This window comes from Oxyura jamaicensis, chromosome 8, assembly GCF_011077185.1.
Source record: "Oxyura jamaicensis isolate SHBP4307 breed ruddy duck chromosome 8, BPBGC_Ojam_1.0, whole genome shotgun sequence".
Taxonomy (NCBI): domain Eukaryota; kingdom Metazoa; phylum Chordata; class Aves; order Anseriformes; family Anatidae; genus Oxyura; species Oxyura jamaicensis.
Window position 1 is genome coordinate 24,290,784 of NC_048900.1, and position 14,601 is coordinate 24,305,384.

The window sequence follows — 14,601 nt, forward strand, 5'->3', positions numbered from 1 at the left end:
TATAGAATGGTTTTTAAATTATTCTTTAACAATCCACTATTTTTCAAATAGCACGGCTGTTTAAAGCCACTGCTAACAAGCCCAGGTGTATATCACATTCCAATGTACTACTAACGTGAAGAGGGGGCAGAAAATGGAAGGTAACACAGTCACATAACAAAAAACAAAATCCCTAACTGAAAGGAGTAAAATAGTTTTAGCCCAAATATTCATTGCACTGCCTTTTCTTTCTTCTTTTTAAAACTGGAACATATTGGCGTATTTTGCAGATGAAACTTTATTATCTTTTTCAGCATATACTGGGAGTTCAGAGACCTGTTAAAATACAGCTGCTTAAAACGGAACTCTGATTCAACCAAACCAGCACAAAGACCTCTACTATCATTAAAGAAAAACCCAGACATACAGATCATACAAATTCGACATATATTGTACAGCCATAGCAGAAAACCCTTTTAACATTCAATGTCCAGTTTAACAACCACTGCAATTCTTCAAAAATGTTTCCATTACTATTGATCACACTTGCAAAATTCATTAAAACTCGTCCCATTTAAGTCCGGCACTTACCACTACCTAGTCTTAGAAGCAGTACATCCTGGAGTCTCCTGTTCAAGTCTCTGAGCTCTTTCATTTCTGACACGAGTGCCCCATACTCCTTTAGCTTCTTTGCTTGTTGCACAAGCTGTCTCCGCGTTCTCTCAAGCTCCTGTTGAATGTGTCTCATTTCTTCTTGCTGCTGTTGGTAACTCCTCAGCAATTCTTCATAGAGAATCCGAGGCACTACAGCATCGTCCATGTTGTTCATCCCTTCTGAAGTCTCCATAAAAGCCTCCTCAGGGCTGGAAGTATTACTGAGACTCATCCCATTTTGTTTTTCAAGGCGAGCAACAACTGCTTCGATGCTTTTGTGTGTACCTTCACTTTGTTTCCTCCCATCTTGCCTCTGCATATTACAATAAAAATAAATAAATTAGAAGAGCAGAAAGATTTAATACAAGTTAAATTCTTCAGATTTGTGAACTGTTCATATTCTTTTTCTTTCAAAAAAAAAAAAAAAAAGGCATGATAGACCGCCTGCAAAAATGTTCTGCTTAACAGATTTTTATGGAGACAGACCTCTTAACTATCATGCACACATAATTCAGCTTAATGCATATATGAACTTCTGAGGCTGTTAAAAGCCTTTTTTTCTGCATTTGTGCAACACTTGCAAGCAATCTGAGTGTATATAGGTCACTTGATTCCATACACAAAGATAATTTCTTTAAAGAAAATACTGGATCCAGATCTCTTTTCTTTTAAAGTTTACACCTAACATCTAGGTTTCCTACAACAACGAATTTTCTGGTAAGAGAAACAATCAATTATGTGCTATGTTTGTCACCTGTAAAAACATTGGAGATGAAAGGAGCATACCACAGAAAGCTGTTTTATGCACAGAGGGATGGTCCTTCCCACACTTTAGGAATCAAAGCCGTCTCTGGCTATTCCTCTAGTACATCACCCAACTGCTTGATGCAAGTGACTGAGTTAACACTATCAGAACACACTGAAAGGGAATTGTAAACACTGAAGCTGGAGACAGAATGTATCATCTAGTCTCCTTTCCTTGATCCACTGACTCCTTCTACATTAGTACTGCATTGCAGAGGCTTCATCTCCTTTGAACTCTTAGCAGAAATTTACCTTCAGTCTTCTAAACAAAATCCAAACCCTACGAACTAAAGCACACCTCTTTGCTGGGGCCAGGATAGTGGTATTAAAATGTAACCGCATGGGTAAAAGTCACTAAGTTTTACTGGCCAAATATGGAAAAAGCATTTGAACTTCCAAGCAACTGCAAGGAAAGCAAATGTAGCTCATAGGTTAGAGACAAGAAGCTGACAATATCAATTCCCATACCACAATATCCATGAGTAATGTGGCAGAAAATGAGATTATTTGATGTTATGCCTGCTCCACGCATGCTCTAAAAAATGCTGGCCCACCATAAAGAAACATACCAGTATCACTCCTGCATCTGCAAAACACATGAAGCCACAGAGCAGTCTGTTATTCTGAAGGCTGGCAGACTTTTAAAGAAATCATTTGATATCAAAAAATAAATACAGTTACATAGTGGGTTTCTGTCATCTAGACCTAAAAATGCAACAGGCAAAAATAATGGAGGGATGCTGCCTCGTCAGTCTGTCTTCTCACCCACTGCTGTATTTGGGAAGTCTCAGAGCACCCTTCCAATTCCAAACAGGCACAGCGCAATAGGTCACAAGTGTCACTGCAAACTGCTCAGCATTCATGCAACTGGTCAATGTTAAAGCATTCTGAGCAAAGCAAAAGAATTGTTCCAAAAAATCTCAAATGGCAATTAAGCTGTGCAGACCGTATAAACAGGAAAATGTTTGCAAATGAATCAGTTTTCTGAAAAAACATATCCATCCCCCCACCCCCAATTTGACCCAATTACAACAAACACAATGTTTTAATGGGATCAAAAGCAGGCCTGGGATTCTTAAGCTAAAACAGCTGTATATGCCCCAAGAACTTAAAAAAAAAAAAAAAAAAAAAAAAAAAAACAAAACGGGGGGGGGACGGGGGGGGGAAAAGAGAAAAAAAAAAAAAAAAAGGAAAAAAAAAGGAAAGACTTCAGTACCTTACTGTGTCTAAGCTCCACATCTTCTTCCCCATAATCTGTAACCTCCCCAGCTTCTTCTACGTGATTGAGAGAGAGTTTGGGGATTTTAATTTTCTTCTGCATCACACTGTTCTCAAGGTCAGTTTTGTCCTCTAAAACGTATATTGAAAATAAAATTTTGTTACATTAATCAGCGTTCTTACTTCCAAATGCTACATGACTTAGGCAAGAACAGTTACCAAAAAAAAGTTTCCCGTGCTTCAATCCCCTCAAATCAATCCATGGTGTAACTCAACTGATAGCCGCTGACAATTCTAGGAGATCGATGTAGCCAAACACAAGAGTAAATAATTGTAAAATGCCAAGCTAAATTTACTGGAGTCATCAAAAGTTTGAACAAATAGGTAGTACTATCAACGAAGTAAGAGTTAAAGATGCTGTAAATAAGACAACCTCCTCCAAAACATCTGTATTGCTTTAAATTATATTTACCAACAGTATTTTCACAGTCATTATCTGTTGCTACAGTTCAAATTCTGCTTAGGTTTATATGTTTAAAGTGAAAATAAATCTGGTAATTTACCCTACGCTCCAGCTATCACCTGTGAGCAGTACAGATCTATTTGCAAACATGGCAGATTCTGCTGTTCTGCAATGATCAGGGCAGGAAAAGAGGATGCTGGAGGATGCATTGAATGGGCATTGCAGCAAAGCCTTCACATGCATCAAATCTGTATCAAAATCATTAGATGACCCCTACTTCATTAGTTAATAGTATTAATCCTTTTCCTTCAGAGACATATGAAGCCAATAAATGGTCATCCTAATCTTTGAATCTCATGCAAAAATGAAGTAAAATATTTTTGACTCCAAAAAACTGTAAAATTTCTAAAAATTAAGTATTTCAAAGCATCCTCTTAAAAATAAGTTTGAAAATTTTTAATATTTCTGAAAGCTGCAGAGGGGACAGGGAATCTAGAGTATGGTCCCCCTGGTTATGCCTGTGATCTGTAAAATTACTGCAGAGCAAACAAGGTCTTAATAAAAGCACAAGCTTGTCTACCTGTTCAAGACATTGACAAGGAGAGATGCATTTAAATTCTGAAGCATTGTATTTGCGCACTGGAAGTCTATGAATAAGAAAACATTTTGAGTCTTCTTATCCACCTGCAAACTGTATTTCAGAAAGTGTCCCATGAATATTTTTGAAAGTGCCAATGAGGATGGCATTTCTGAGTGCTCAGTTGCATTGACTTTTGCTTTCTCAAATTAGCATCTCTCCACAGGACCTCAGAATGGTTTGTGTTGACAGTGTAGAAAAGGGAAACAAAGGTAAATCACTGTTTAATGAGGAGCGAGGCATTCATTAGAAATGAATTACACAGATGAATGCAATTCATTTTGTTACAGATAGAAATGGATCTCTTGTAAGCAAATGGTGATATTACAGCCCAAGGCTATGTAAAAAGAATAGGCACAGAAAATGCAGAATAAGACATTAGACAACCTGAAATGAAATGCAGATGGTAGCAATAAATACTAAGACAGATGCAAAAAAGAAACAGATAAACAACTGAAAAACAGCTAGGCTTATTTTAGATCATTCTCTGTTCCCCAGAGCACCATGGATGCTTATCCCAGTAAAACAAAAGGCAATCCAACTGTTTCAGTTTTGGAAAAAACAGAAACAAACAAACAAAACATACACACACAGACAAAATGACAAAAACCTGTATTCCCATTCATCTGGAAAATGTAGGTTCATCAGAAGAGTGAGATAGCTCCCTTCTACACTTAAAGGATGTAGATCTGCTTCTATGGTCTGAAATAACCCTTGGCCTCATAACAAGATGGACACGATCCAATTGCTTCACAGTTATCTAAAGTGTCTGCTGGCAACTGCCTGAGGTCAACACTAGCCAGAACCCCAGGCAAACTGGAAACAGACCCTGGCCACTCTTCGGCCAGGGAAAAGCCTTGAAACAGTCACGGGAAAGGGTCATCAAGGAGAAAGTGCATGTGTGGACTACTGTCAAGTCAGCAAATATTTTCTGACAAATACAACACTAAAATAAAAACAATTTGGAAGAACAAAAATATTTATCTTTTCGTTTTGGCTTTTTATTTTTTAAGTCAACTTAGGTTAAGAACATATTTAATACTCTGAACAACAGAAATGAATGAAAATACCTAGTTTGGGGTCAAATAAAGCTATTTGAATTCTCCTCTTTCCTTTCCCCTCCTAATTTCTCAGCTTGTCTGTGAAATCTGTATTTGCAAAACTTTACAGGTGGACTGAAGGTACAAGTTTATTTTTAGCTCCTTACAAATGCTTAGTTTTTAAACTATCAGTGCAGAACTACCAACACAGGTCTCTCTTATGTTTGACAAAACTTTTCATGTGACTCTTAGATTTTACTGCTTAACCTGTAAATGAGCCAGTAAGCTGACGAACTTTTTCCCCACATGCACTAAATCTGAAGAGATAATGGTAAAAATGCGTTTATGTAAATTAAAGCTCAGTATTTTTTTCATTTACTTTATGAGCTAACAATGTTATGTTCCTCCATCTTCCAGTGGAATTACATATAATATTTTGTTACATATGTTCAGTTCTTTCTAGGCTTATTTAAACCTAACACAATTCATCCAGTGTTGGATATGAAAGGTCTTTTGTTTTTCCTTTTTTAAAAGTGCATTTCTAACCTCTGTTGTCTTCCACATTAGCTGCAGACAGAGCCAGAAAAATCTCATTCTGAATTTGAGGATAATGCTGAAGTACTGGCTCGTGTTCTGTAAATATTAATGGAATTTGGGAAGGGGAGGGAGGGAAGTGAGAGGAGACCAGGGGGAGGGGGAGGAGAAACATGAACGTGCCTTTCGAGCAGTTCTCCTTAGGCCTCCGTTTCTGCTGTTGTGCAAGCCTACAAAAGACAAGGACAAAACAGGAATCCAGCAAAATGCAAAACACACACACATTTTGAGCCAGAAGAAAATCAGGCTATGAACCTAAATGACTGAACAACTGAACAAGATGCAATTCAGTGACTGCAGCCACAGAACACGTTAAGAAAGTGAAAGGCAGTCCCAGAAATGCTGTCACTCAGAGCCTTCTTTGCAATGATGTGAATAATTTGGCTAGACTTTGTCCCCAGTCATTTAAACCTCACTACAAGTTAAACATACCATCCCTTGGATGGCCACAAGCATATTGCCATGAAGTTGTGCTTACTGTTTTTCCTGTACGTGGAATAAGTGATTTAGCAAAGCCAGCTACTGAGAACTAGCACTGAACACAGCTAATTAGGTACCTGTAACAAAATACACGCTGCAGAACTGTGGTGCAAGCATGGACAACACTGAAACCCTCTGTCCTTTAAGAACAGACAATCTGGAAGACACATGCCCCGACAAATTAGGAAAAAACACTTTTGTGCACAGTAGCCACAACAACAGACAGAGAAAATTATATTTTGTGATTCGGTGAACAGAACCAAGAAGGCTGGGATACCAGTGCTGCAGGAAAAGGTCAGGATGCAGTGATCGTGCTGGCCAGCCGTGGGGAAGTGCAGGGTTCAAGGCCAGTGGTCCCAGCCCACATGGACACCCACCAGAGTGCCAAAAAGACAGGATACCAGAAGACAACTGCAGAGACATTTCAGAGCGCCTGGGTAGACATCCGGCCTCAGCAGTGCCAAAGGAAAAAAGGCCAAAAAACCAACCCTGCCTAAGAGACTCTGTATCAACTCACGAAGGATAAACTGTTCCTGGAACGCTTTCTTCACTGTTAGGCCTTCATTTTAGTGTCAGGATGGGCAGATCTAGGCCAAAATGCAATAGCTTCAAGCCTGCAGAAGCAGGGAACTGAGGCAGACAAAGTGAGTTTGACAGGGCAGGAAATGAGGTGGTTAAATTCAAGTAAAAATCTAAACTGCACACCCTATCCTGGGATGTAGAGTACAACTATGAAAATCTGCGAGTCTCCTTAAAACATTCTTTACTTTCTAATTTAGGAGTAAGGACTGAAAAAACTAATCCCTTTGAAAAAAATAGTTCAAGTGCTGTTTTTTCCACCTTTGGAGTAAAAGCTGGAAAACTAGAGGAAGAGAGCTCTGCACTGAGTAGATGAGGGATGGCAGGTCTGGGATCAGTCCAAACAAGCGGCTTGGTGATGCTATAAATCTTATAATAATAAAATGAGAGAACCTTGAGCAAAATTCATCCTTCCCTTAAGCCTTCAAAAAAAAAATTCCACCCCTTGTGGAAAATGATATAGTGACAGTTCAAAAAATTTAGCATCGCCCTTCCCGTTTTTAGGCATATACCCAACACATATGGGCAGCACCTGCACCAAATTCCCCCCACGCTGCTGTGTTGAGCTGCCTCAGTGCTGACTGCGAACATCATCTGCCTCAGGAGGCTCTGCACTACTTACAGAGCACAACTAGAGAGAAAGACACTCAAGAACCAAAACAAAAAGCCCACAGGCAAAGGTATACTTGGCGCTTCAAAACAAATACACGCACAAAGCACCACAGGGCATGGATTCCTAAGTGCCACTTAAGCACAAATAAACAATAATCAATATTGCTGTGACTGAAAATGAAACCAGCACGATAATATAACAACAACAACAAAAGCCAGCTAGTTTATCTGAAAATGGAAAAAAAGAGAATCATAAATGACGCTTTTAGCTAATTTACTGCAAGCAAAGAGGAAGAAGAGACCCCAGAAAATGTAACGATCCTGCCGGCTCACAAAGTGCTCAGGATATAGAGGAAGAAAAATCTCATGTAAAACACCCCTGGGCTAGAAGCACATGGACGTTGAGGCCACCACCAAAGCAGAAGAAACTCAGAACGACAACGGTGTACAACACAAGGTAACGGATGGCTGCAGAAATGCAAAACTTACTCGAAGAAGTGAGGTGCCACCAAACCTGACGTGGGTCAAAGGAGGGCAGTAGGCTGAGAGGTGTCCAGAAGGTGCTGGCACAGTCAATTCGTCATTTGGATACAATAATTCACTATATTGTTATATTTTTTATTTATATTTTTTTTTTCCTTAAGATTGGAGTAGAGCTTTGTTGGAAGTTGAAAAAGAGATTCCAGAAAAAAAAAAAAAAAGACTGGGCACAGTGAAAACACACACATGAAGTACATTTAGTTGGACAGAAATGGTAGGAAAATATCTCAGGCTATCCTAAGCTTAAGCTGAAAGAAAGTTTTCTGCATAAGGATGACAGAGAAGGAAGCTGGAAAGAAATCTGAGTCAACGAGAAAAGTAAGGATTAAAAAGGCAGAGCTGCGAGCTGCCATCATCTGGGCTGCCATCACCCCCCAAAATTTAAGAACTAAATACTCCTGTAGCACTTCCCGAGAAAGAGAAGACAGAAACACACAACCAAGTGACTTGGGAAATGTCTTCAGCACAAAAAGAGGGTTCTCAAAGTCAGGGCAGATGACATACCAAGCTACAACACCGTGACAAACAGGGCCAAAAGGCATGAAAAGGTAAGGGCATGCTCTGGAGGAGCCAGCCAAAAAGGCTGTTAAATCTTATGAATTTCATTTACTTGAGTGAATAGAAGCCAGAATGAAAAAAAATCTTAATAGAATTGGGAAAAGGCAAAATAGAAAGGTCTTGAGGTACCACTTGTTAGGTTAGGGGAAGACTGGTGAGAGGGATGAGATGCCAGAAGCCTGATTCAAGGCTGCCCACTGATGACTGGGGGCAAGCCGACGGATGCCTGCCTTGCGCAAAGGGGCTACAGACCAAAGAGCAAGAGTAAGGAGCAGGATACAAAATGCTATTGCCTACAATAGCAGAGGATAGAGAATAAAAACAACTTCCACTCCTAGGTTCCATGGGAAATCCTACTTCAAAACTGGCTCTCCCTCATTAAGAATCAATACAGTAATAAAAATATGTTCACAGAGAAAAAATATGTTCACAAACCTGCAGCCACTCATAAAACTGAACCCACCACAAAGGAACAAAGGTTGAGGTCTGAATCTACATTTCTTTCTCTAGTGGAACAGAGATATGCCGTTTAATACTGCAAAGAGTGAGACTGTATCAGTGTGGATACCTATTTGAAGTCTTGTTTCTAAAACACAGGACAATGTTCAACTATTTTATAATACCCTCCTTGTGCATATGTTCATTTATCAGCAGATTGTTGAGATTTGCTATTTGAGTATCAACCCAAACTCAGCTTTATACTGCAAGAAAAAGTGAAATTATCTTCCTTCTGGCATTTCATATTGATAATACAACGTATTTCTTAATTCAAAAGTTAATAAAAAGTCTCTCCAACAATAATTAGCCAAGGCAACATAGCTAAAAGACAAAAGTCTTGATAGAAATAATTATCATTCTTCAGCAACAAAACTGTTTCTTCCATTTAATTTCTTAGTGGTATTAGAATAGTATTTGGCAGTAGAAATTAATGGAACTACAAGATCAAGTAAAGAAAAGACATCAGGCTGAGAAACAGGAAATCTTTTTTTTTTTTTTTTTTCTTTTTAAACTAGACTGAGGATAACTTTAATCCTGGATCCAATATTTACTTAAATACTGACCTTGAATAACTCAACCTCTCTCAATGTCTCTATCTACCCCATTGAAGTGTTGTGCAGTTTTGTTAATATTTGTGCAATACCCTGAGCATGTCAAACATAAAGGATTATAGCTATTTTTGAGTAGCTCTCTTAATCCTTTCTGAAACAAATAAAATAATACATTATTACCATTAAAGTAAAAACAAACAAACTAAAAATAAATAAAAACAAATTTTAGAGCAAGTAGAATGTTAAAAACTGAGCTTTTAAATCTTTCATCTGTACCTGTATAAGAAACTCAACTATGGGAATTACTTTTCAGAAGTTTGGACAAGATAAATATTTTATAAAAACAAAATTTTATTACAAAAAACATTTTTTTTCTCAGAAAGTTCAAGAGTTCACTTAAGGAGATCACCCTCTCAATGCCAGCTACAGTTTGCCAATCTGCCTGCCCTGACCAGTCAGTCTGAATCACGCTGAAGAAAGGTATTAGGACCAAACCCTGATAATGAATTTCCGATCAAAAAGGCCATGAAGCAGTGGAGATGCTGCCCACCAGCTATTCAGGCAAGGAATAAAGCAGCAGCCTCCAGGGAACTCTCCAGGAAACCTCCACAACTCTATCTGACTGAGGAATGAATTGCTATGGAAATAGCAGGTAGATTCATGTATTTTTTAGTTTAAATACAAAAATTATGATGTGGTTCAGGCTCTACTATTTTTAAAAGGTTTCTTTTTTTAAAAAAAAAAAAAAAAAAAAAAAAACACACCAGCAAATACTTGACTGCACATAGGCAATTCCCTGGAAAAAAATGTTTTACAGTCAAATTAAGAAAACAAAAACATTAACTTACATTAATTCCCCTTTTCACTCCCTGCAAATTTTAGCATATTTTAATTAGTAAGTGTTAGTTACCATAGCTACCATCACCACACTACCTTTGAAGTTAATTTGATTAAAATCCTGAAATTCATACTTTTATTTTACCATAGTTAAGCTTATACAACATTTACAAGCTTAACTTGTGTTATGTGCAAAAGGTACATACAAAGATCAAGAGAAATAACAACACTGTAGGTGACCTGTACGCCTGAGTGTCATAAAAATACGTAAGTAAATGACTTCTGACTGTTCAGAAGCAAAAAGCAAATGTGACTGAGGAGCAAACAGGTCAATTGAGAATGGTTGAAGAACAAAAAAAGATATTTCCTTCTGGAATAAATGCAGAGATAAAGAATAAGAGAAAACTAGGGGGTAAAATCTTCTTGCACAGACACATTCTTTTTAAATGCCTTTTCACCGGCACTTTATGCAGCTGATGACATACAGTGATAACTATTATCATGAGGGTTACAGGCTACAGTTTTAAAAGTTCCTTTTTTTTTTTGGCTTTGCGCTAATGTGCCCTATTAAGACTTCAGTGCTGAACATACAGATACGATAAAGACGTGCCTTTGTATAAGCCCTTTGTATCTCAGACACGCTCTTACAGTACAATTTAGAAGAAAGCGGGGAAAAATAACAATCCGCCCTTCATCTTGAAATAGTTAAGAATAAAGCGGACATGGATCAAACACAAGATGAGTGTGAAATGTGGCTCAGAATATTCTTTATGAATACCACCACGCTTGTATTCATGTGGTATGAACACTACCACGTTGTGTTGAGGAGTGTGATGTGGTTGTTCTGTGACATACACGCAAAACGGTTTGGTGAGCCTCTGCACCTCAAATATCACAGCAGAAAGTAATATATAGAAATATATATGTGTATATATAAGTATGTATATAAGTTTAATCTAGACCATATTTTGAACGAGTTTGCTTCAGCAGCGTGTGCCCTGCTGGGCTTAGCTCCGCTCAGTGACTAGAGGAGGGCCACTCACAAGGCAAGACCCAACGCACAGGTGGGAAGAGACATGTGTTCCTGCCCTGGAGCGCTAAGTCCCAGTCAGCCCACGGATACTCCAGAACTATCCCAGAAAAACAAGACAAAACAAACAAACAAAAACAAACAAACAAAACAGTCTAGGAGGAGCCAGGGCTACTACTGGAAGGCTTCCTACGGCACTTCTTTACTTGGGGTCACACTGGGAATACCCAAGAAGCAGTTGCATGAGTTGCACATCATGACAGGAAACAGACCTAGAGCTTTTTAGGAACAGAAAAGTTAGCAGCTTCCACAATAGTTCATTCAGTCTGCAGGTTGCCCTGTGTCTGAGCATGGGCTGCCACATGGGCACTAGGTGGGCACTGCTACGCCCTGCTTTGCCTACTCCAAATAGTGCAAGGAATAACCAAAAAAATGCACAGAGAAGCAGAAGCCTACAAAAATACAAATGAAAGCTTCAGATGAATTTTACACATCCAGATCACTTCCTGACCTTAATTTTGCATATTCTTCGGATAATCTAAAATCTCATCCTGTAAATTTTCACCTGCTCCAGCACTTGACAATGCCTTTCCTCCAGCAGCTATCCAAAGTCGGCAGCTTCAACTTGTTCGGGTGTATCCACCCTCAAACTTACTCCAAACTCAGCAACAGAATCGTGCAATTTAAAATTGTTCTGGGAACAGAGACTTTACAACCTTCTGAAATACACGGCAAATTAGCTCATGATGAGCTGCACTGGCTTTTAAAGATTTTTTTTAAATCACCTAACCTATTTTAATAAAAAGTGGAGCATAATATTTTATAAAGGAGCAAGAAAGAATAAGGGTGCAGGCAGGTATTAACATGTCTGCAGTGGCAGGTAGGGAACTGCAGTAAGAATCTGATGGAGATGTGTTTGCTATGATTGTGTGGGTAGGAAATGTTATGGGCAGCAGGTAGAGAAAATAATTTACTGTAGTCAGGCAAGAATGTATTAGAAGGTGGTCCCTATTAACTTGTTAAAAACTGCAACCTGAAGTATTAAACTTTTAAAAAGTCCCTGCTTGTTCCACCTAATACTCATCACTTTGTAAAGCCAGAAAAGGTTCCTGTAAGGTCATGTAAGAATCATATGAAGAATCATATGAGCTCCTATAAGGTGCACGCACTTATAGAAAAAACTGCCAGTGACTATATTGGACAGCAGTGGAAAAAGTTGCAAGTGGCACATGTATTTCAACACTAGGGATCGGAAAACAGCTTGTCAGCATTTTGACAAAAGGACACGAAGAAAAAAGGAGAGACGTGGATAATCAGAGAGACTCAAGCTTCTTCTGAAAAGCTGTCTACTATTTTTGTATTCTCGATGAGAAAGACCAGTTAACGTGTCACCTCCAAATCTGCTTTACAGTGCAACTCTACTCTGCTGAGCTGTATTTTCCATTCAAGAGGTAAATAAAACGATTCCTTCATTACTACGTAACAACAGTTGCCTATTAACTGAATGCTGAACTTGTGGAACAGAACGTTCATTTCAGTATGCCTTCTATGGCTCAAAAGTCTACAACTGTCCTAGCTTGGGGTCAATTAGCCTTCCTAGCTTTAGCTTTAGTCTTGGGCTAACTTTTGAAGAAGTCAAAGGTTCCCAAACTAACGTGTGCCGCCACCACCAGCAGGTCCCAACCACACGCACACAGGCATGAGAAAAGCGCACAGCTGCCTCCAGCTCGTCTATCACTGCTGTCACACTACTACCTATTGCTTATTACTGAAGTATCCAGAAGTAGACAGTATTTATCTCCCCAACATACCAAGTCTGTCACAATTACGTGATGCTCTGAGCGTGCCCAACACACTACCCTTTAAAAAAATAAAAAAAGGTGATACCTTTACATCAGTTCCCTCTGCCTTGAAGCGTCAATATATTTCTCACAGGTGTGCAGGTTTCCAAACATTCAGCCTCACCACAAAGGATCTAAGAATTGCTTCTAGTCTCTCTCAAATCAATTGTTTCATGAACTACCTACACAAAGAAAGCTCCAACAGAAGTTTGTACTATGGGCATGAAAACTTATTTATCCCTGGTGAACTCCTGCTGAACTTAAGGAGGGTAAAAGTTTTAAAAGTATCATTTTTTTAAACAACAGAGAAAAGGAAAACTTGTTTCAAAAGAAAAATCATGATGGTAATCTGTAAAAGTTGAATTGGTCACTATAAACCAAAAATTCTGCTGAAGGGTCTTCATGTAAGATCAAGATCTCTCCCCAGTGTTTATAACCACTCTAAGATGAACACCTATATTGAAAATCTGGGGAGAAAGTGACACTTTAAAAGTAAGTAATCCTTTGTAAGTAACATATGTTGAAGTCAATTACAGTATCTTGACACACTGGAGGGAGAAAAGAACAGAAGTAAGGATTCAGGTGAGAAGTTCTCCAAGGATGTAAATCACAGATATAGTCACGTATATTGAGATGTGACAGATGTGATAAAGACAGTTGTATGTTTCTTTGCATTCCTGGCTCCCTAGGAGAATCTCCTGTAGATACTGAAATCTCTGAGGAGCAATTAGTGCAAACCACTAATATAAGTAACACATCTTGCTCCCTAGAGGAAAAAGCATTGGTTTGTTCTGGCTCAAGAGCGATGAAGCAAAGAGAAACTGCGCAGAAGACAACTTCTCTTAGGTACAACCTGTCTTGAACAAGGAAATTGACAAAAGTGGGTGTGCTTTCTGCTGGGTTCACTACTTGGCAAACTGAGGCAACCTGGTAGGCTCACCATGCGAGCAAACCAGCTATTAGTGAGAACTTCCCAAACTTTAACTTGGGTTGTGATGAACGTGGTGAACAGAAAGGGCGCTGCTGCTGCAGTTCCCCAGTAAGAAAGAGGAAGGTGAGCTCCACGTGGGATGTCTTTGAGAAGAGGCCAAGCAAAGCCCAAACAGCGATACCGCTGTCTTCTGTGTATCTGACAGGTAACTTGCAAGGAATACATCCTATGCCAATTCTGCTCTGCTGTAGACAGGACACACAAATGACAGGGTGATGGCACAGGACAACAAAAACTTCGCCTAGTGGGTTCTCCTGCTATCCTGAACTCCTGGAGTAGCAGCTGTTCAGAAAGTGGAAAGGCTTTACAGGGAACGATGTACACACTTGCCTGTTTCTTATTCTTTCCAAGAACCTGCTTGTGACCACTACTGTAAACAGGACACTGACTTGAGTCGCTGACTCAAGGCCTAAACAGACCACCAAGTCAATCCGCTTTGGGAATTATTTCCAAAAATAAAGCTATAATTAAGAAAATACCAGTTTTACATGACTGTAGCACTAAGCTGCCCTGTTCAGAGACACAGGCACTGCCTTCCCAGGACTCAGTGCCAGAGAGCAGAGTTTCTGAGGCCCATTCTTTATTTGGGGAAATGGATGTAACCAGTATTTCTTCTCCTCAAGTGGAGGGGTCAGGATCCGAACCCAGTGTCCCCTTGGCTCCTCACAGTGAGGGTCCAGCCGTCAGCCACCATC

General features: G+C 39.2%; 1 protein-coding gene across 12 annotated transcripts in view; it reads right to left on the reverse strand.

The window, feature by feature from the left end:
* Positions 1-14,601, reverse strand: part of BEND5 (BEN domain containing 5) — a 921,457-nt gene that overhangs the window by 353,240 nt on the left and 553,616 nt on the right. For 6 of the 12 annotated variants that reach the window (XM_035333421.1, XM_035333420.1, XM_035333427.1 and 3 more), the window contains 2 exons: positions 2,654-2,787; positions 571-946 (listed from right to left, as the gene is read on the reverse strand). The exons of 4 other annotated variants lie outside the window; for them this stretch is intronic. In XM_035333421.1, coding sequence (XP_035189312.1) covers positions 571-946; positions 2,654-2,787 — 510 coding nt within the window. Of the gene's footprint in view, positions 1-570; positions 947-2,653; positions 2,788-5,512; positions 5,560-14,601 lie in introns of all 12 variants that reach the window. 2 more of the 12 variants (XM_035333432.1, XM_035333422.1) reach the window with 2 other exon arrangements.